Genomic DNA, 24,145 nt, shown 5'->3' on the forward strand with positions numbered 1-24,145 from the left:
TAGATTTTTGTTTATCCTAGACACACCTTTTCCATACTTTTGTTCACATAGATTGTTGAAATTGTTCAATGCGCGATGTCGAACGTTTTGTTAATCCCTGTACAGAAAAGCGGTGAGAAGCACGCGAAGTCACGCATTCCAGGCGCTACTTGTACCACTTTTGTACGATACAATGTGCCCAAAGTCACCATCGACGGTCTTCGTGTTTCGGTTATGTCATAGCATGTGCATCGATCATCTCGAACCAGAGACAGGTACAATTTCATCGGAACGAAGGCAATATACAGCAATTTATCCATGACCTTGGTCGATCGATCACTCAAATATGTCGATTGTGAAACATTTAATGACATAATTCGAGTTCTAGTACAAGTTTCATTAAGCACATTATCGTAAAACGTTCACCACTCGCGAGTTTCTATGTTTACTTAGATTAATTTTTTATTTTTAACGAAATCATGCCCGTCTCTGTTTCTCGACGTCCAATGGTCCACGACGGCACACTTACGCTCACAAACTGTTAGATCATCGTACAAGTAATGCGGGTTTCCCGTGGTCCGTGCGAAAAAGTGATAAAACTAGTCGCGGTGCGCGTCTACTCATTTCGTATAAATAATTTAACGAGTGCGACTTGCTTGTCTCGCGAATTTCAATTAAAAGCGTATTCGGTAGACAGTGTTACGCGAGTATTAAAAACAGAAGCAAAGCAACGGTGAGAAACGAGTGTTAGGTGTGCGAAGGGAACGTCGTTGGTACAAACCGGTGGCAAAGATGGTCTAATACAGCGTTTCCCCATCTCTTCTACGATATTTATAAATCGAAAGAAATCAATCCTTTCTGTCCAGAACGGAAAGAACCGCATTACTTATGGAACGACCTAATAACGTCGAAACTACCAAACATTACTAATCAACTGGTTCTAGTAACTTCGATGCTGCAGGAGCTAGTCTCTATTAGATTTATTTTCAACGATCTTGTTACTAAATTTCGAAAGCTTACGTCCAAATCCAGCAGCATCGAGGTCTGTCGACGACGATCCAAAGATACGGTGTCATTAGGTTACTCAAAAGCAGTCAATCAAACTTGTGTTACTTCTCGTTAATTGTTACAAAGATACTCGACGTCTTACAAGGACCATCACCACCAAAGATCACCACCAGACTTTTACAATTTCGTACTTGTGTCGCACAGCACAGAGGCACAGATACACGCACAATTACATATAAATTATATGTATAAATACAAGTGTTTACGTATATATTTACACTAGCCAACATGTGTACGACTGGTCTACGCATCACCCTACGAACAAGCGTACAAGCGTGTTGTCAGAAAAGATGAAGAAGAAAAAAAAAGAAGAAGAAGAAGAGAAGCTCGCTACGTACATGCTCATGCCAGGCTAACCGTGCTACGAAAGATTCTCGCGAACGATCGATCGATCGAAGTCCGTGTTTTATCAGATAAGACGTTCGCGCACTCCTCCATTTTCCGAACGACGTGACGTTTAACTTGAAACGGTCGTATCGCGCGCCTAATCTCGAGCGCGAAACGGCGTCGTCGACCGCTCGGATTAGGCGAATTTATTACAACAGCGCGGTATTAATATTTACAGATTGGACGAGTTAATGTTGCGATTTGAAGATCTTCTCACTTTACCACGTCAAACAACGGGGTGGTTTAGAGGAATTTGGACACACGTTCTTGGAGGTAGATAGCTTTATAGAACAGAGAATAAAAGTTATGGGTAGGAGAAGAAAGTTATAGTTTGACGACAAAAGAGGATTGAACGTAGATGGAGCAGAGATATTAAAGCACACTCTTGTTTAAAGTGTAGAGAGGATACGATGCTTTGAAATTCTTAAAGCGAAAAGAACCCTTACTTGGGGGACCCAGGGTATGAACCTGATCGACCGATCACTCACTTGGGAGCCAGAGATGGGCAAATTAAAATGCTCGATTCGACCACGAGCTACGCCATATCACTCGCAAGCATTCCTCGCTACTAAGCTTATCCTTATCAATCAAATTTCGACACAGAGTCTTGATCTGTCGTTCGAACAAGATTCTGCCCATCCCTGAAGCACCGCGTGTTCTCCAGGCTGGAAAGGGTGACTGGTCGCGCGGGACCACTGATTCCGAGGGTGTCCTTCATTTGCAGGGTGTCTAGTTCGGGCACAGAGTCTCAGGCACTCACCAACTTCCTCGGGCTGATAATTCTTGATGACCTCGGCCAGCTCCATATTCCCAGCGATCACCGCGACTTGGTAAGGCGTTTGATTAGCGTAATTTAGGCTGTCCTTCTGCGCGCCTCTGAACAGTAACTGTCGTATGCAAGAGGCGTCGGTGTTGTTCACTGCGCAAACGTGCAACGGCGTGTTCCCGGACGCGTTACGCGCGTTCATGTCGGCACCGTAGAACAGCAAGTGATCCAGGTGTTGGACCAGATTGTTACGGCAGGCCTGCGAACACCAACGGGTATCGATTATCGAAGGGGAGACGATTATAATTAAACCGTGCTTTGGTACCTTCCCTCCTTTCAATCTCGTCTCGCCTCGCGCGTAAACAAACATCACCGATTGCTCGAATCGCGTTAATACCTCCCTGAAACCGCTCACTTTATTCTTTTTAACTAGCCACTACGCGACGATAACGCTCAAAATAGCCGTGCGATTATGGCTTTACGATCGTGGGTTTAACAAGCGTCGGAGATATTTAACGCTGATGTTTAGGCGCGCTTATATCTTCCGAGGTGCGAGTCTCTAATTTGTAGATGAAGAGATAAGACGATGTTTGTCTGCTTTAAGACTGGCGTCAGGTTCTATGGTTTCTGTTATCTATAAGTACGGATCTTTCTGGATATTGTATGAGATACTGCGAATAATCGAATGCTACGAGAATAAAACGAGAAGAGTTTTGTTTCTCGTATTATGCAAGTAGGTTAATATTTATCCCCGTCTGCGGTAATTATTCTTTATGTATTTAATCCTGTTTGCATTGTTTTTTGTAGACAGATATCGGTTCGAATGTATGTAATTCTTATCTAATCTATGTATAAACCAAACTGGTCGACTTCTGACCGTAATTTCATTAGAAAGGAAAACAAGTTGTCCAAGACGCGTTGGTGTTTACTTTCATACTGCAAACTTAGTTGGAATAATACAAAGCTTACACAGGGTGCACGAGAACACACAATAACAAGCGTTTGGAAGATACACTATCGAAGGCAAACTTCGGTTCCACTGGATCCGAAGGAGAGGTGGATAGAGTCGCAATTACGATAATGTGCCCCGAAAATAGTCTGCAGCCTCCGAATTAAAAGTTATAATTACGTCGCCTGTTTCGAGCGGAACATCCTGCGGAGGTTCGTATCGAGGCGTGCAATTAAAGACGGATCGCGAACTTTGCGCGGCACAAAACGTCCGGTCAAGCGTGACACGGCTGATCGATAAAGCGTTAAAATGTTATCGACGCGACTGTATGCGAATTAATTGAACGTGGCTGGTTTAATAATGCAGTCAACTGGTTCCAAGCGTATCTCTACGGTCGTCAGCAGACCGAGCAAGATGGGGAACGGGCGCCATAAATTCGTCACTTCCTATTAGATTAGCAATTCCTCGAGATAGCAGGCTCGAATCTCTGTTCGTCTCCAGTAATAGACATCGTCGTTATCATCGACGCGGTCATTACCCGAGATCAACAATTTTGGGTGAATACACCAAACCGTAGGTCCTGGGGAGCCATACGAAAATAACTGACTTCCTGACGAGGCTATTTATACAAGGCCTCTAGGAATTGGTGGAAGAAGCTATAATATAGTTATTCTACATGAAAAAGTGGATGGAAAATGTAGAATGGAATTTTTGGATAGCCTGCTTCGTTTTCAAGAACATTAATTTTGAAAATTGTTTGAGCTTTCAGCTGACAGAACTGCGGTAACGTGAATTAAATATACTATTGCCTACGTTTTCCAGCCTCTTTTAAAGTAAACAGCTCGGCGCTCGTCGTCAAGGAATTCGTTAGAATAATTAGAAAGAGGGTGGATGAAGGTGGCAAGCTTTTCGCCAATATGACTCGAAGGGCCTCGCGAAAAAATACGCGTCGAGCACTCGTCTGAACGACTTGAAAGATTAAAACAACTTTTGAAACCTGATGCACTTCCTGCCAGCCCTGCAGGTCCTGGGCGCCTATCGTCGCGTGATCGTGGAGAAGGGTTTCGCAGAGCATCGGGTCCGTTTTGTAGATGACGCTATAGTAGAGCGGCGTCAGGCCCTTCGTGTCTTTGTAGTTAGGGCTGGCACCGAGCTCCAGTAACGTCTTCACCGCCTCCAAGCTGTTCCTCTCGACGGCGCGATGCATCGCCGTCAAGCCCTCCTTCGTTCGATAGTCCAGCAGGGCGCCGCCGTTCACTAGCGCTATTATCACCTTTGAAGGCTTCTTCAGGGTCGTGGCCAACGTCAACGGAGTCTCTGCAAAAGAGACGCAGGCTTTGGTGAGAATAAATTCAAAGTTCATAAAAGTATTGGATAGGATCTTTAGTAATTTTAATGAGAAGGTTGTTCAACTTAAAACGTGACGCGTTGCCTGTGTAATATTTATCATTTCTATTAAAATTCAATCTAAATAGAGAAAAGAAATACCCAAATACTGTACTTAAATTGTATAATAAAGTATCTGATTATAGCTTTGAAGAACGAATTTTATGCATTATTTATTTACAAATTCTGATTTTAATTATCAACGTCAGCCTCGAATTTACGGATGTTCCCTAACTGCACCTGGTGGTGGATTAAATTTAATTCCTAAATGAAACATTCACTAATTTTAATATATAATCATCCCACATGTTTAATATTTCCTATCGATAATACAATACCTGGCAAAATAAATTAGAACTCGAATTACAAAATGTATATCACCTGAACGAATAAAATGTTTCTATTTAAACGAATGAATCTCCAAACGTTCAACTTTATTCGTCGACCATCGTTCGAATAAAATTTTGCCCAGCTCTGGGAGAAACCCGATAACTGTCGACGCCAGTCTCAAGGTCGACATCTTATCCCGAGGCGACAGAACACGAGTACGTAGTAGCGACTCTACAATTAACCGAACGAGCAATACAGCCGGTTGCCGAATACAGTTATCCGCTCGAGCGGGTTCAAGCGAGATTCTCCCACCTCCGCCGCCTCCGTTCGTTCACGCGCCCAGGAGGCAGAACGATTTTCTGTTTCACCTTCAGCTTTTACCTTAATGAAATTTACTTTTCCTAAACGCGCACAGTTTTCAAGCCGGGATTACGACAACTGGACCTCACTTTACTAGGTTAATTCTTTCAGCTTCTGCCATTTTAATACCTTGAAAATTGAATTGCAAAGGTACAATGTACTGTAGGGAGAAACAAAGATCCTACGTTGAGAATAACAAGGCACAGTCGGGAATAATTTTACTGGGTTCATTCGATCTTGGAGCTTCTGTCACATTGATATTTTGAAACTCGAATGGCAGAGGATATGAATATTTTGCAGAGAGAAACAAAGACTAATCTCAGAATAAAAATAACGCGATCTGCTCACTCCAAGGCCTCCTACTGTCTAACTCAACAAGAATAATCTCTTCATCTCCCTACAATACATTGAATACACAATACTTTTTATAAAAATCCCTTCAAGTTAACACTAAATCTATCACCACCGGCCAAACGACCGTTTCCTAACTTTTCTATACAGCTCTTATATATGATATATAAATTACAATTATATATAAATACAATTGTTTCATGTATCATTGAATTTAGTATCAAGTGAAATACTTTAGCACCCAATTGAAAAAGTGTGTTTAAGATCGGTGATTCGATCGATCATGGTAAAAATAGGTACAAATGCCGGTAGATTTAGTGTCAAACAGATTCATACGTATTCCTTCGTAAAAAGAAATCTTTCACCTAAGAATACTTTGCACATTTAACAAATATGTCTCGTGACACAAAAGTGGAGGCCACGATGGCGTAACTACGAGTTCCTGGGACTCGAGGACCTACTTGAAAATGCGTAATTACCTCCGGTTTCCTGGCAATGAAAGTTCGGATCCAGGCCTTTGCTGCACATCTTGGCGATCTTCTCAACCTGGCTGTTCGCCACGTACTCCAGTAGCCTTCGCAGGTTCGTTCTCGTGTGCATCGCCTTCAGCTGTTTCTCGTCCAAGTGCAGCATCTTGTAGACCCGTCGTTTGTACTTGAGCTGCGAATTCAAAAACGGGATCGCACTGGTTAGTCGAGATCCATCGATCGCGCGATCGCTGATTAAACCTAGGATGACTTCGGTCGAGTTCGACTTCGGGGTCCGTGTAGAACTTGAATTTTGTCAGGCTTGAGTTAGGTGAATTTGGAGTATGAGATGCGGAATAAAAATTACGTTACTCGTGGGCTTAGATGAACGATTAAGAGAACGAATAGAGATTGTATTTTTGGCATTCTTTGGGCGTGATTTGTGCTGTGACTCGAGAATTGAATTATTATGGGCAAGGAAACGAGGAAGTATTCTTTTTTTGTATATGGGAAATCATTGAAAAAGAAAATAAATTGTCTCGACCCGGTCCGTTCCATTCTTTGAAGATGAATGCCGCGTGAGAGTAATGTTATTCGTAGAAAGTGTGGGGATAAAAGGAGCAGAAGATGCACGAATGACCACATAGTAAAAGTAATCGACGATTTTACCTAACTAATGCTGCGTAAAGAGAATGGACAGTTTTTCTGAGAGACCTGCCGAAAACAATAAAATTAATTTGAAATTTGTTCTTCCACCATGTAGCTAATGTTAACGTAACGATTATATAATATAGCAACGCGCGTAATCGAATCGAGTAAAAGTAATTCGAGCGAATTAGTAATCCGGAAACTCGGGTCGGTAGAGACCCGAGAAATCCAGAGATTAACCAACCGCGACGTCTAGACTCGGTATCTTTTTCGTAACCGCTCTCGTTTCTTACTTTTTATCGATCCGTGCGTCGCGATACGTTATCCCCTTTCCCCTTTGTAACGATACCTCGTAGAAAATAGCGCACCACAAAGTATAAAATTATCTCGGCTTAATGGGGGATTCACCCTGCCGCTTCCTGGTGGTTACAGCTTCTTTGTAATTATCGAAGGCGTCCTGTTTCATAGCGTTAGATTACTGACGGATAGGCAATATCGCGGCTACAGGCTCGCTAATGACTACCGTTAGCAGCAATTATGATTATCAAGGGAACGCGAGTTGTAATGCAAATTAGAGATACGGTGCTGCCACGCGGGAGCGCGGCTTGCATCATCTGCTCGTCCTCTCGTCTCGTCCGCCTCAAGCAAAAACGAGCCCGGCTTTGATCAAGTATTTTCATTTTCCACTGGGAACAAAGATTCCACGCGCAGCTAACCGGCCTTTTACGAGCTGCTACCGCTACGCGTTTCATCCTCCCCGCGGCACGGTCATCCTGCGTTTTCGACTCTAGCCATTCGCACAAACGAGACGCGGTAAAGGTGAAAGTACAGGGTACTATTTAATTTATTTATTCGCGAAGGAAATTACTAAGTTTCTCTAAGATAGAATCTACGCGTGTGCAATTAATTACAATTGTTAAATAATTGGGGTTGGTAAGATTCGAACAGGGTGAAATTAAGGAACGGGTTTGATGGACGATACTCAACGGAGAATTGCCAGTGGATGTGTCGAAGACAATCTACATACTATATAGAAAATGGACATCACTATTGCTGTACATGTAGACTCGTTAAAATATTGACTCGAAGAAAGACAGACTTTTCGAGAGTCAAGTTGATTCCTGTACATATAGATAAACACTATATCGTGAAAATAAGCAGAAATACTATTCAAGGTATGCACTTTCGACACACGTATCAGTCACTTGCATTACAAACTCAGCGTCCTCAGAAAAAATTCCCCGAAGTATCCTCATCTATCCAGCGTCCCCAAAAATGAATACCGCGTATTCCCTCTCCCGGAAAAGATTCGCGGACTTGTAAATTCTGAGTCAGAGTGTCTCCAAACAGAATGCGACTACACCCAGGTAGAGTCCGAAGAAGTTGGCTCCTCTGGTAGTGAGTCAGCTCGTTCCTGAAAGTGAATCTCGCGTGACGAGATCAAGCGCGGCTCGCGCTTGGCCAGCGATCGATGAACACGGCGGAAAAAAAAGGAACGACGTTGCGAATAACGACGGTACCGAATACCGGTGATCTATGGACCTGTCTAACCCCGCATATTTATTTCTATCCCGTGTTCTATCCGAGGAGCGTTATTGCTCGCGCGCAACCTGACCGCGCGCGCCACCAGAAAAAGTAAAACACGCCGCGCACCATCTTCGGACGTTCGCGCTTTATCTACATCTTCCAGCTCGACGTTGAAATATTCCTCGAAATGAACGGGGCTGAAAATCCTGAGCACGCGGGCCAAGGTCACCACGGGTAGGAAAATACCACCGCGCCGTGGAATTTCCGAGCTTTAAACTGGAGCCGAGCAATTTTCGGTCGGATAATTGGCTGCGAGCCTGTAGGGAATTTCAAAGAGAAATTTTTGTGCACTTCTATGATTTTTCTTTCGCTGAAAAATTTGGGAAAGTAGTTTATAGAGGCTAGTAAAATTATTGTTGTGGTGTTGAAATATTACAAATATTACAGAAGCTACTTGGAAATGTCACGTTTTGTATAAAAATATTTCGTACTCGTACTCTCTATGTCTATTGAAGAATTTGTGTAAATTAAATTGTAGGTTTCATGTTTCCAAATAAATGTTTCGTTATAAATACGTACTTTCACATGTATATCACGTCAAAATTACTTATTGCACATGGGGATATGATTAATACATTTAAATAAGACGACTACCACAGAAAAATCACATGTACCAAAGTGTTATTCTGTGTTCCATTATTCCAATATTTCCTTAGTCGAAAATGATCACTCCTAGCATCGATTTATTCAAACTACGCCCAACTCTGGGGCAAGGTCTCCGTGGTCGACCGCAACAACCTTCCGGAAAGTGTGTTTTATTGCAAGAACGGAGGACAAAAGTTTGATGGAAATATTCAACTTGCTTATCTCATTTCCGTATAGATTGCAAACTGTCGCGACTAGAGTTTCCAGCACGAAAGCACTTAGCGGATGAAGCACGCGTTCGAGGAAGAAGGAAACCAGAGCGAAGCCATTCGTCAAAGGAGTTTTTCGAACGCAGGTGACGAACGCGCCTGGTAATTTGTAACTCGCGAACGCTGGACGAAGCAAAGGAGATCGTGGCGATCATGGTCAGACCTTCGAGCACACTCGTAATCGGTCAGACAGTCCTCCCAATTCACAGGAGTCTCGCATAAAAAGGGTGGCTGATCAAAGATTTTGAATCTTTTGATGGGTTTAAGATTTGGTGACAGCAAAACAGTTTTGATACAAAGCTTGGTACTATTGGGTTTTATCTTTGATATCTCTACTTAAACTTTTTGATAAGAAAGTATCCTTCATGGAATTCTCTAGTTAGTGCATAATACATACATACATTACTTCAAAGTTGAGAATGTACTCCTTAGAATAAAACCATTGAAACAGCTGAACTCACTGTTAATTCATACCTTCATGTATGTTGACTTTACATGACATAACTCTTGTTATAGTCACGATTAATTAATTCAACCTATGGTTGATTCAAATAATATCAATCTCTGCCTCCAATTTAAATTGATCTTCATCGAATAGGTCTTCGAGTACGTGTTCGCCAAGTGATTAGTCTCCAAGTTACCAATACTCTTTGCACCGAAAATATTACTTGTCCCGCAAAGAAGAGTTCTGTACGAGGGCTTCTAAACGCGTACGAGGGCTTTCGAAAGGTAAGCGACCCGCGCCTCTCCAGATCTCCGAGAGGCCCCGCTTGAAAGTGAATCCTCGCGGCGAGAGGTATCCGCACTTGCGCCGATCGCGCCCACGGAGACGAAGATGAAGAAGAGCGGGAACGCGAGCACCGTGATGAGAACTAGATCCGGTTACGCAAGAAAATTGCGGGCAAGATCCAGATCTCGTTAACCGACCACCGGGAGTATTTGTTTTTCGCGAATCCCCGTTTCAACAGTCACCGCGGCGTATCGACCCTCAGATACGTGGCGCGACCGTGATACGGAGAAAACTCATCGTGGGATAAACATTTCACGCAAGAAACAAGAGATGTATAAGATCTGTTAGATAGAATAATAAAGATTCGAGTTTTAATTGGATGAAGAATTATTAGAGATTTCATCTCACTTAGAGTTTTATTATTAACCCTTTGTGTTCGAGTGGCGCCTCCAGGGCGACGTATGTAATTTAAAAGTGATTTTTTGAACGTACAATTTCAATTTTACTTATATCAGAATACAGCTAATTATTAATTGAAATAATACATTGAGTCATGAATGTTCGTAGATGTTTTTGGTTTTACAGAAATTTATTATAAAAATTGACGATTTGATTCTGTAGAAAAATGCCTCGAGCGCAAAGGGTTAATTGTGCTGAGATTCGTGTACCTTTCTTTCTATTTTGTACTAATATTGCTGGCCTAATCGAACCTGGCTAAGTGGGATCTTCAGGGAAGTTTAGTCTTAACACGTTGATCGCCACGTCATGATGCGTCAAGCAAGAATTGGATGACATGACTTTTCGTTAAGGAACTAAAAAATTTAATTCCGAAGTTGAGGCATTAATAAAAATAAATTTTAATGTAATTCGTAAATTTCTAGGGTCTCAAAAATTGAATATTACGACAAATGGTAGGGTATACAATTTTCAATTACCTCGAGACAAAATTTTAACCTTGAAGAATTATTTATGAGTTTTAGTCTGGCAGTCAACGTGTTAAAGAGACATCTCATTCGCTTGATTCTTGGCTTATCTAGGTACAAGAAGTGTTCGTCTCACGTGCAAAAGTTCTAAAAACGATCGTTTAATTCATGGATGTTAAGAAACAATGTACTAATCTCGCATGAAAGAGGTACTAACAGCAATTAGTCCTACTAATAAAGGTTTCTCACTTACCCAGGCTCGACGGTATATAAAATAATTCAAATGTATCACTTAGCACCTCCGACTTTAGATTCAAATTGCCCCACCCTGTATGGCAAAGCACACGAACCTTGAACTTTTCTTGAGACGCGACCTATTCCCTCACAGTTTAAAATATAAAGTCTCGAACGGAACACGGGTACAGGCGTCGAGAGGCGCCTCCCAACGCGATGATCGATCGTTTATGGTAATTGTTCGGTCGAGAAATCAACGCTCGCGTCGCGTGCTCGTCGAATAGATTCGCGTCGCGCCTCGTCGTCCGTTTTTCCGCCGATCATAAGAATCCTCGCACGACGACAAGGCGACGACATTCCGTCGTTCTTCGTTTCTCCCGCGTGGTGAAAGAAGACGAGAAAAATAGAACCCCGGGTGGCGGGGAAAAAATAGCGACGAACCCCTCCTTGACCCGAGGGAAGCAGGGAAAAAATGCGTGAAGGTTCTCGTGGAAACGCCACCCCTCACTCCTTGATATTCAAGAGCCGCTGGTTTTCGTAATCAAGCAAACCTCTTTCCCGATTCTTGGCTTCTTGTGTTTTCTTTGACGCAGAACGGACGTCAATGGGGCCGTGCAATCTTGTAGCTGAAATAACCTTTTTCGAGCGCGTCAATGCACACCCCCCCCCCCCCAGACCACCAACCATGTTTAAACCGCGGCATTCAGGCCGCGGCGATTATTCCCGACGAGAATAGCCCGAGGTCAGGGATGAAAATTCAAATTAATCCATTACCGTCTCGCCCTCCCTCGACAATCAAGTCGATCTGTCCTCGAGCTTACGCCTCGACTTACTGGCGGTGTCTCGGGTATTGATAGAATTTTAAACTCCGTTTCGCGAGGGATGAATAAATAACTGGACACGACAGGAGTCGAATCGTGCATGCGTTATTCTCTAACGTTTCGACCCCCTTTCGGAACAACTCCAGTTTATTAATCCAGGGTAAAATGGCGAAGTGAAGGAATATCGATATCCACCCCCGAATTTCTAACTTTAAACGAGGCACTGCTATAGTCCCAGGTTGGCACTGGGAACGTCCGTCTACTCCTAGATGGTATTAACAGGTTCTAACGCGATTCCCGTGCAAATAAAACGCATCTTTTCCTCGCCACGCGTCCAGCTAGGTCTCCATCGTCCTGTGGTCATTGGCCGCTGGACCGAAGTCGAAGAACGGTAGAAGAGTAACGATAGAAAGAAAAAAGGTGTCTTACCTCCAAGTAGCCGACGGGTCCATTGAAGGGATAATCGCCTAGGCGACGTTCCTCGTCCAAGAATTTTCCGGCTTTTCCATTCACGGGCGGGCAGAACAACCCGTAATTGAAGCTTTCCTTCAGCTCCTGCAAGCCACCACAGACCCTCGATTAATCGAAAACCCGTCCCGGCGGAGAAACGACCCGCCACCCCCGTTTCTACTAAACACATACTATTTCATGCAAGGGCAGACTTGGGATGTACACGCGTACGCTTCGAACGGAACGATATTCTCTTCGTTTGACAGCTCTATCATCAAAATTGGCCTACGGGGTCATTCCACGACGAATCGATCACTCTCTGCGGTCGATCGCGAGCATTTCGTTGAAATTGAAACGCGATCCCGTCCATGCGAAATTAGGGGGCTGGGGTATGGTCATCGGTCTTCTGGTTTGGAATTTATTTGAAAAATACGGATCGAGTTCGTCGATTTACGGCTAGGAGGACAGTTAGGGAGGGCTGTGTGCAAGTGAATTTTTATCTACGTAGCTATCGAGTGGACTGAGTTGAAATTTTGGTTGTTTCTCATCGAGGGGTATTGATTTTATATTCCGGAAATTGTGCGGAGATTCTTATTTTGCGAGGTTTGAGTTGACATCTGCCTCTTCTCGAAGCTTTCGGTAGCTGGACTTTCAAAAGCTGGATCCATAGAAATAGGTGTTCTCTACTTACGGTGACATCTTCTTCAGACCGGTTCATAAATCGCTTAAACGAAAAAGTTGCCATTCTGCGGACACATGATTACATCGCTAGAACACAAAGTTCGTATCTGAAGAGAATGAGGGAATCGTAGATACTAGTGAATGCAAGATGATGTAACAGCCAAATATATAGGCTGTTTCCCTCCCATTTGGGGGAGGGGGATTTTCACGCGCAGACGTCGACTCGAAATAGCAAAATAAGAATTTACAACTTATATAACACATGTAGAATCCTTCTCAATGTAAACAAGAAAAGAGTAACAATAAAAATTCACGTGCACAGCTTGCTTCGCCTCAAACCTTAAATACTCAAAACCCCCCAAAGCTTCAACATCCTCTAGTTTCTAAACAAAATTCTAAACCCACATAATGACACAAACTATCGCTAATATTACCCCTAATATTCCACCATACTCTCGTTAAAATATCTCTACCATCGACCACGAAGAGTAATTTGGGCTGAAACTTTCTCTAAGAAGAGATCGTTTCAACTCTTCCAAGTTTTCTTCACTCAGTTGGAACATTCTTTCGACGTTTCGCGAGCGTTTGTCGTCGAATTACATTCACGGGACGCGGGAATATTTCAAAGGTCGAGGAATCCGCGTCGAAATATCGCTCGGTATCGGCATTTTCCACGGCGCTATCCTCCGGAATGATTCGCGAGATATTTCGCCCGCGTTCTTCGCGGGAGGGATCCGTTCCCCGAACGAAAGACATTTCCCTCGGTAATGAAAGACACTCGGTCTCCGTCCCGTCTGGTTCTCGGTCCGCGGCGCCCGAGGATCATCCAGCGCGCGTCGTCCGCTGAAATAATATGCTTCGATTTCACCGACGACAGGGCAGTAAAGTCTGGAATTTACGGACTGCACGCAGGGAATTTCGCCATCGTTCTTCCTCACGCGCTGCGTGCCAGCAGGTTTCTTTGTATACACGCCACTCTTTGTCTTCGCGGGCGACAGGCCTCGTACGTTCTCCTCGTGGGACGCGTCGTCCCGAGAGGAGTCCTCTCCTTTGTGCCGGGCCTGGGACGTCTCGTCGAATACGGATAGCATTCGGGTGATCGAATATTCGAGTACCAGTTCCACGGGACACCGAATACTCGATTACTGTCCGGATATTTCGATCGCTGATAAGACACTTGTATATTCGGAGCATTGTCGACAGAGGGAAACAAAATTTTAAGGCATGTAAGAAGAGTCTTTGATACTGAGATTCTTTGACAAATGTTTTAGGGAGTTGTTGTCTATTTGCCATAGGAATATTGTAGACAAAGCAAGGGAGACATAGAGAAAGCCTCTAAGAGAAAGAAAGTCGTGGTAATCTATCTATTTCTGTGCTTTTACTGATGCGAACACAATTATTAACACTTTTCACTCGAGGCTTTTTTTCTGGTATCTACCAGCAACTCGAGATGCTCTATTAGCATTCTATTGCCACGAATGCTAAGATTGTATTGACTTTGAAAATGGGATCTCTAATTTCAGATTTGAGAATCAGGTCACCTTTAAACCTAAAGAAAAGCTAGTGGTGGCTGAGAGTCACCTCTCGAGTACAAACGGTTCAAAGTATAAACCATCTATTTATTGACATAAAAATCCTCTGATAAGGAGAGCCATGTCTTCCCAGCTCCTCTACTCTATCTATCTCCATGGTATTTCCACAATGAACCAATAAAGATTTTTTGTCCCAAATGATGGGATTAAATTCAAGAAACGAGGGATTAATTAAAAAATTGCTAATCGATATCAGGGTTCAGTGGGGGCCTGCTGGACCTTCGCGCGTTTACTGGAGGGTTATGCGATCCGTACGCGCTCGTTAATCACCGCGTTGGAGACTCTCGCGCGAAAAACCAGTCGCCATGAAAAACGAAAGTCGACGAACGGCCGAGCGTTATTAAGGCAAATGAGTGCCCCGGTTTGGTCACGAACCTCGAAAACGGGTCAACTCTTGGAGCAGCTCTCGTTGACGATCAGCCGTGCGACGGTCGTCGAGCAGGTTGTAAATTGTGCCTCGAAACGAATCGACTGAATTGCTGAATCGCGCAATTATTTGGAGCAGAATGCGTCCTGGGTTAAAGGAGCCTTCCATTTAGCAACGAGTAAAGAGAATGTTCCTTCTCAGGGTTTTTTTTTCGTACATGAACTTCCAACCGTTGTCTTCTTGTTTTAGCTCAATTTTTCACATCTATACTTTCATATTATACTCATGTTTACAGGGCTGATGGAGAATGGAACAAATTCTAGTCATAGGTACATGAAATAAATCACAGTTATACAGTAGATTGGGTAGATTTGAGGAAGGTAGATTTGCTATTTCTATGCTAACTCCAAAGATAGCTCAGGAGAAAATACAAACTGAAGGAAACTTCCCTTAAAAGGTAACTATTCTTTCGATATACTCCACCATATACACTCAGTCCCATAAATATTCCTACCCTCTGTGTGTATTGAAGAAATTTGTTTAAATTAAATGGTATATTTGATGTTTCCAAGTGTATGTTTGCATAAATATCTCGATGTATATATGAAAATATACATGTATAAGCTTGTTCATATAGATATTCATAATGAAAAGTTCATTTGGTAATGTCAAAACTATTATTTAATTTAGTCTTTCTTCAATAGACATAGAGGCTACGAATATTGACAGTATTGACTGTATATACTTTGCCACATTGAATCACGTAACTACCTACTTTCAACCTCGATTCTAAAGATCCATGTCATCTCAACAATATCCCACTCTGACTTCCCCACATCTCTGTCACCTTTCCTACCTGCAGCTCAAGAACGTCCCCTACACGATGTCTCAACGTACCGTATCTTTTAGCCCACAAATCAATTCCAAACTCAACCCGAGCAATTCCTCCAAAAAAAGCAAAAAAAAAAAAAAGAAAAACGCGAGGAAAGTACCGCTGTAGGGACGTTCTTCGCGCAAAAGCAGCATCTCGGAGATCCCGAGCGTCTCGAAGGCCGTCGATCGACGCATCGCTCCGAGGATTTAAGAGAGAACGCGTTCGAGTTGTCGGAAACGCTTGGTCCCGACGGAAAGTCGCCCGCGGCGCGAAAAACGGCCACGAAGAAATCGAACACGTGCCGTGTGCCAGGATACACACAAGAGTCGTGCATTACCACCATGCGCCGCGTTTACCGCAAAAACGGCCGACGAGGGAAGAGGAAAGGGAGACCCGCGGACCCAGACAGAGCGTGGAAAGGGTGAAGGGAGCCGTGGCAAGAGTAGAAGACCGATCCACCCAACAATCATGGCAACAATAGCCAAGAGTGGAACACGTGCCAAATTAAAGGCCTCGAACGAAAGTACCGAGGTGCGCGAGTGTCTGGTCCACGTTTAAAACGTCTCTGATGCACACAGAGAGGGAGAGCTGGGGAAGGAGAGGTGTGGCCGGGGAATCAGCCTTGAAAAAAAAGCCATCGAAAGGGGCGAAAGAACCGAGCTTTACAGAGGGACAAAGCGAACGATCGCCCGCGAAAGAGCGTGAATCGTCGAGTCGCGTGTCTGGGAGGTGGCGTCGCGGTCTCTTGGAACCAATTCGGAATTATCCCTGAAAATTGTTAATATTTATCGAGGGAATGGGTATAAAGTGTGTACATTGTACAGTAAGGGGGAGTGTCGAGTAAATACAGTGGAGTGGAATTTGAAAATGACGTTGGACAACGTCAAATTGGAGGATCGAAGTGTTTAGACTCGGTTGAATTGATTGTAAAGAATACGGCGACTCTAACAGAAGTCCACCAATGGACTGGAGTTTGGTGATAGATTGACTACCATCTGGTTTTTACCAGAGCGAATGATAAAGTGGGGGTGGTTGGGAAAAAACCGTTGAGAAGAGTCGAGTGATTTAAACGAGAGGATTCAGGGAAAGCCGATCGGTGGATTTAGGGCGATTTATTAGCCTCGACCGCATACAGTGGCGGTGCTGTCGCTCATATTGATTCTTAGCGCTTCGGTTCACCTCCTAATTAGGCGAAACGTGCGTTAACTGCGAGCCTTTGGTGGCTTTCAATAATATTTTAAATGGATAACCTCGTTAGTAGCGACCACTAACCTACTACAATACCTTCCACGCGTTCCTGTTATCAAAGAGACCGTGTTCATCGATTCGAAAGATTTGCGGAGTCTGGCAGGATCCGAGAGTTTCGGAGAACACGGAAATTCACGTGCGTCGTTAAATGTCCCAAGCAAAATCAACATTTGCCTTTCTTCTTTGGCGTTGCCCTGCCCCCAGCTCCTTCTGTCGCGTTAAAAAAAAAGGCCTCTCGGCCGTTCTTTCGTTGGCTTCCTCGGCAGGATCCCTCCGGGAAATTTTCCTTGCCCCGTTTTTCCTCGGGAAAAAGTTGCCGGCTCTTCTCCCCGTTCGTCGCGCGGATTCGGCCGTGTTTACACGGTCCCGACAATCGAGGAAGAGTTCGCTAACGAAGACGAAATTCAACGAGCGTCCAGTCGAGTTTTTACGTTTTTCCCTTTTCACCATCCCCGGGGCTAGGACGCTAACTAGTCCCGGGGATGAGCGAAATTCTATTTGAATTACGCTGCCCTCCTTAGCTTGATTCTTCCAACATCTAAACGTGCATTTTCGAATGCGAGGCGAATATTTAATCGTGGACCTTGTGCGAGTTACTCCAGGTCGGCGTGTTCGATAATCCTCCGCAAAAGCGCTGTGCTGTCAGCTTGCCACGTGGTATGACGATATTCAACGATATCCTCGCCCGTTGAACCTTGTGCGACGAAATTGCCACTTTTTCCTCCTCTGGCTTTTCGAATATCACAAATATCTCCGACACCATTGCGACACTGGTGGGTCAATCTGGCCCTGAAGGGGCCTTCAAAGTACTCGATGAGAATATTTAAAAGCATTACTTCGAATTAAGAATATTTTGTAAAGGAAAAATATTAATTCACTACGTATCTTGTAGTTGTTCAGATTGGCTACAGTTGTCCATTTCACTGATGGAACAAGAAAAAATTCACGTGCAACAAGGAAAGGCGTAGCAAATCAATGTTTTCACTACAGTAAAAATATTCCATCCTCATAATTTTTACCTCCCTTTTACCCCTTGTACATTTATCGTTTGACAACCGAGGACAAACATGGTTTCCTCAGCTTCCAGTTGCAAGACCTAGTGCTTCTACACGAAACACCTCGTGTTTCTACTTCGCAAAGTATCTATTACGTAAGTATAGCAGTATGCGCCCTCGAAAGTCTCGAACAGGGAGGAAACCGCGAACGAGAATCGACCGTACGGAAATCTGGCAAGGGGAGGGGAACGAAGCCGTCCCGACGGTAATTGTAATTGCAATTACGGCTCGTACTACGCAGGCAAAAATGGAACAGGCCATCGAAAGCGACTGTGCTCCTACTCTAATTAGCGCGATGGTAATTGCTTCGTAAAGTCTTAAGAAGCCGCATAATCGCCGCACGGCGAAACGTGCCTCGAGTTTCGCCGATTAAGCGGACGGTGAGGTCGGCACACGGTCGACCCGACGAGAAAAAGAATGAACCCACTCGAAAGACAATATTATCCTCGGGACGACCGTTTCTACTTCCTCCAGAGATGGGAACGATTCTCGTCGAGGTAAAACGACGAGAATAACGAGTAAAAATAAGCTCGTTTCGGGCCAATCGATTTTATACGTTCGATGAAAATTGGAACGTGAATTATTAAGTCGCGAGATGAAAGCTCATGTATTTCTCGAAGTGGAGTACTCTTGGAAGAAAGGAGGCAATTACACGGTGACATTCAAAATGGCGTGGTATATCATTTTTGTTAATAAGACCTGATGAAGGACTTTCAGTCGTTTGTAGTGAAAACGCGAAGAAAGTAGCATTATAGTTAATTACTAAGAAGCACCACCGCTCAGTTCGTTAAGTTCCGAGCAAACTAAACCTACTTATATTCAACCTCCTTTGATCCCACAATTGAAATTCGAACGACTACCTACCCTCCAAAAATTTGCTTATTCCTCGTCGCCCACAATGTATATCTAAATAAAAAGTGTTTCCAGCTCAGTCTCGAGGCCATTTATCTCGACACGGTTGCTCAATGGACGCGATTGCGCAATTTTTCCTCTCCGTCTCTCGAATATCAACAAATACGAGCGCCCAGAGGATCGTAACCTACGTCTTTGGAGTGAAAGTCGGTCTCTCCAGTTTCGCTTCTTCGCTGTTTTTTTTTGTTTTTTTTTTTTTTTTACTCGTTCCTCTTCCTCAGACACCGAGCGAAGCGTTCTCTGCGTGTTCGCTGCCCAATTTGGCGGAACGGATCGCGTCGATTGAATTAGAAGTTTCGAGTCGATGATGACGGCTGGGAATGACTCCCTCGTGCTCGACGGGTCGCGGAAAAAATGCATAAATGCATGGAACGCGTCACCGACGCTCCGGATCAGGGAAATGAACGCGAGTACTGTCGACCGCGACCGCGATTTGCATCCATGCGTACGCAGGTAATTCGCGGCGCACTGGAAATGAACACGCGCACGTTTCGTTCCAGAGGACCGAGTTCGATTCAGTTGCCTGGTATATTTTTTGATACAAAGAACATGCCAGAGTAATATTAACTGGGGCCCTTTTGCAGGTTCGTTCCTCTTTCCATCGAGTGGACGCTGCGCAGTTAATCGAATGGGGGATTTAGTCGAATAAAATCGAGCTGGAATAGCTTTTCATTCTAATATAATTGAGGGATGTGCTGCAATAAGGAGGTAGATCCATTGTCCTATGGTTTTCAGGTTAGAATGTAACCACGGATTTAAAACATTCCTTTTTTTTTTGTTGAAAAAAAAATTGGAGTTACCTCCTCATTGCAGCACACCCCTTAATTACGGCAAAGTAATTTTTTGATTTAATAGACTTTTAAAAGGTTGAAGTTTTAATCAAACGAAGTTTCCAGCACGAGTATATTCTCGTTTAGAATTATTGTATGTGGAATTACGGAAGACAATGCTCTACAAGTATCTTTTTCTTCACATTTACAATTTCAACCATGGAGATCAACGACCTACATAAATTAAGTTCCACAAATCCCAAACCATGAGAAAATTGGGAAAATTTCGTTCCTCTACATAAAAATCGAGTACAAACTCGATAAAAAGTTCCTTTCAAATTAAATTTCGGTCTCAACGTTGATCCTATTCTCCAAGGGTGGATTAAAGAGGATCAACGGACACTGTGGGAAAGGAACTCCCTGCCAACGGATCCTCGAACCATCGAACGCTCCAGGATTCGTCGAACGAGGATGTCGTCCACAATTACAAAGAAAAGACCAGCGCACAGTCGAGATCTCCTCTCGACCATTTTTCCCCGGTTTCGTCCGAGAATACGGTCGCGCGTGTACGCACGCGTGTACGTGTATAAATTCCGCTCGCGCGGGGAGGCACGAGAGCGTATGGGGGCGCGTTAAACGGCGAGACCCTTTTGTACGGCCCTGTATGGGAGAATAATGGTCGAACCGTGTCTCAATCGTGCTTTATGGGATGTAATTGCGGTCTGGCAAGGGGCCTTGCTGATGTTAAGCTTCGACCGGCTCGTGTGCGCGCCGGGGAACAACCGAGATAGAAGCGTTACGGTTTTAACCTTCGCAACGAACCACCAAACGAGTTTTTGCGATCCTGCGACGGGGCACCTACGTCGACGTCGCAGGAAATTCCACCAGAATCGCTCCTGCGACGCGAAGGACCCACAAATCGCGCTTCGCGCATTCCCTGATGCTTGCTGGGAGAGATTCTTCCGCTAGAGAGGTGGTAGGATGGGTTAAAATTGTCTTTGCGGTTTTAAATGAAGGAATCGAACGATCTAATACCAATGAGGACCTCTTTTGGGTAAATGTCGAAGCGAGGGAGTTGATTGAGGTTCTAGATAGTGGTGTCGAGGTCCTTCTAACTCAGGGACTAGCTGGTGATTCTTTTTTTAGAAGGGCAAGAATCCGTTTGACCGCTCGTACCGTTTAGCAGAGGTCGACACCCTCGAGTATTTTTACACGGACGGGAGCGCCACAGCGTCACCTTCGATTAACACCCACGACAGGACCCTGCAGCAAATTGCTAGAACAAATTCACGATTTTCGATGACGCTCCTCCAAGGGGCGTGGTTTAAAAAACAACGAGGGAATTCTATTCATTTCGTGCACGACGTATTCTTTCATTATATTCTTGTTGTATTTCAAATTAAAGTTGCAACTTTTGAAACGATAGTAAAGTATATTAATACAGGTGTTTAAGAGTCCACTTTAAGCACGTCTACTTTTTTCCTACAAAAGTTACTTTTTCCTTCGAGTCGCAGAAGACACTTTAGACCAGTTTCTCGGGTCTGCGGACCCCGCGCGTCGAGACATGGCGATCTCGACCGGTCGACCCGTGACTCACAGAATTAGGAGAGGATCGTGGACACGTTTCGCGCGTGTTACGAAACAACCCAGTGCCCGTAAACCATGAATCTCGCGTCGAGATTACGAAATCCAGGAATTCACGACACGTGGACTTTCAGGATGCAGCGCGCCGGTTCGACGCACCGAAACCGGTGAAACGTTCCGCGTATCCTCCGAGGAACCGACCCAGACCACGGGACAAAACGCGAAGAAACGAAAAGAGGTGGACAGCGTGCCGCGAGACGAGAAAAAGAGCGAGGAGAGGCACAAAGGCGAGTGGAATCACCAGTGGTCGGGACCAACATCGGCGTTAAAGAGGAAATACGAGCCATAAACCTTCGATGCATGCGCTGCCGCGTCGGAAAGAGGGACGGACGGACGGACGGACGGACGGAATACGAAATCCAATTGCCGGCACGTCCGAAAAGTAACAAAAAAGACGACCATTTAACGACGACTCCTTTAGACGCTCGGGTGACGTTGTCCTGCGTCACGAAAGGACCATTCCTCGACGAATCGATCATCTTTCGTGGGCCACTGTAGAGACATTGACGAAATTGAAATACGATACTGGTCGAGGCAATATCGGGGGGAGTTTGTGTCATGAGGATGACGAGTTCGAATTTGCTTAACAGATACAGGAGACTGGGAAAGTTCTTCTCAAACTGAAGTCCTGTTCGTTGAATATTTCAATAGGAGACTATTTCTATTCGTTAGTACGTCAGGTATAATTTAATAAGAACGAAGTGATAAAACTATCAATTGTCCTTGAATGTATGTAATTGTTTGTTCCAAATATAACTCGAGATGATATCAGGAGATATCGTATTCGGTATTTCTCTACTATCTCTTAGTGGATTACAATCCCTATGCCAACCAATTTATTTAGGAATTAATCAATGAGCTCGATAAGATTAGCTATCGTTCGTGTTCATAACAAACGATCGTTGAACTTTGGACACAATCTTCTCTAATCCTCAATCATTTTCTGCTGTATATCATTTTCCTACAACGAACAAATAAATAAAAACACAAGTGGCCTGTATTACGCGCGGCTTGCGTTTCAGGAGCACGCGCCCTGCAATGAAAGCGAGTTCGGAAATTATCCCAGCGTCGCGTCTTCGGGCAGAGTGCAACGATGCCGATTGCAACGCCAAGATTGCGTCACAGTTGCACGGCACGTCGCGGCCTGGAATGTTTTATTCAAAACCGACGTGCACCGATCGCTGCTGTCGATTTTCAGGAATCCACTGACGCAACTAATTTTAAAGCCCTCTCGCTATTGTGCGCATCATACGCGGAGAAAATGAGGGTGCTAGGGCTACAAACTAATGGAGTAATGGGTATCGAAAGGGGCGTTCACTTTGCTGATTAATTGTGGAAACATGATTTGACATCAATATCCTGTAGGAATGTCCTTTGACGTCATCAATACATATACTATTGGTACGTCATAGACGTTGGAATTATTCATGCGATGTCGCAACGTCTTTTCATGTAAGCACTATCAACTGTACGTAAGTTAACACCATGTTGATGTTGCGAATGTTACAGAACATAACAAGGGGATGATGACGGTGTCAATATCAAAGGACATACCACCAAGATGTCGTACTCACAAAGTCAAGGACACATTTTGGCACGAGACCCTCGACAACACCTTAAGGATACGTCTTTAAACAGTGACATCATCGATATCCTATTCCCACGTGCCCTGACACCAATACGATCAACACCCTATCCTACTGGTAACCAGGGATTCAAACCGCTGCTGAACCCTAACCCAAACCCGGTTAATGAAGGGAAATTTACTGTAATCGATACTAACCACGAACGAACGGTTCTTGAATTGTAGGAAGAGCGAGTTAACCTGCTCGGAGTGGGTTACTAGTAGAAGAAGACGTCCTAGACATCCAGACAAGTCAAAGATATGTGAACTTATAGGCAATATTTAAATCAAACGAAACTAGATTGTTTAAAATGTACGAGTATATAATGAATGTTAGACACACACGTTCACTACACGTTCTAAGGCAAGACTGACGAATGTTTATCATTCGCCTGGTTGTCACAGTTGCTAGTGTTGGGGTTCCCAGAAAACTCATAACATGTCCGGTCAAAGTAGGGATACCTTCAAGTGACTGTTTATACCAATACATGTTTTGCTACATAAGTACAGTAAACGAGTAGTAAATACGAGTAAATGTAAACACTTGCATGACCTTCTTCTCGCGGATGGATAGTAGAGTAGAACACAGACAATATTGAAATAAAATTGGTTACCGTTTAGAAACATGGTAATAACTATGGTTTTTAATGTATTATTATAACGCGCATACAACCAAGTTAACCGGGTTAATCGGGTTACAGATGTCTTGTGTTACCTGGTTAGATGGGTTATTCTATAATACGAAGTACCGGAACTCGGTACGGGTTAGGGTTCAAATCCCTGCTGATAACCCTCTGACATCAAATTATCAACACCTCTGTCACTGATACATGTGCAACGTCTAAACAAGCCCGAAGAAGCGGTTTCCTCACTCTCCCCAGGTATCCTCACCGCACCTCACTATTTCTACTACAGGGTGATCCGCTCGCTAGTAGACACAATGGACAACCACAACAATAGTTGACCGTCATTGTAAACTTCATGACGGCGATCTCCCCAGCAAAAGCGACTGTATGGGTGAAAATGTGTGTGCCGAGCAGAAAAGTCCACCGAATTCGTAAAGAATTGCACCATGTTTCTCTCCCTCT

The 24,145-nt window shown here is 44.1% G+C and overlaps 1 protein-coding gene across 10 annotated transcripts in view; it reads right to left on the bottom strand.

Annotated features, from left to right (window-relative positions):
• The window catches only part of LOC128887747 (SH3 and multiple ankyrin repeat domains protein 2), a 201,430-nt gene that overhangs the window by 12,939 nt on the left and 164,346 nt on the right, over positions 1 to 24,145 (bottom strand). For 9 of the 10 annotated variants that reach the window (XM_054143972.1, XM_054143974.1, XM_054143975.1 and 6 more), the window contains 4 exons: positions 12,270 to 12,395; positions 6,056 to 6,236; positions 4,147 to 4,466; positions 2,195 to 2,459 (listed from right to left, as the gene is read on the bottom strand). In XM_054143972.1, coding sequence (XP_053999947.1) covers positions 2,195 to 2,459; positions 4,147 to 4,466; positions 6,056 to 6,236; positions 12,270 to 12,395 — 892 coding nt within the window. Of the gene's footprint in view, positions 1 to 2,194; positions 2,460 to 4,146; positions 4,467 to 6,055; positions 6,237 to 6,712; positions 7,533 to 12,269; positions 12,396 to 24,145 lie in introns of those variants that run through there. The other variant, XM_054143976.1, reaches the window with a different exon arrangement.

Source organism: Hylaeus anthracinus, unplaced genomic scaffold, assembly GCF_026225885.1.
Source record: "Hylaeus anthracinus isolate JK02 unplaced genomic scaffold, UHH_iyHylAnth1.0_haploid 11989, whole genome shotgun sequence".
Classification (NCBI taxonomy): domain Eukaryota; kingdom Metazoa; phylum Arthropoda; class Insecta; order Hymenoptera; family Colletidae; genus Hylaeus; species Hylaeus anthracinus.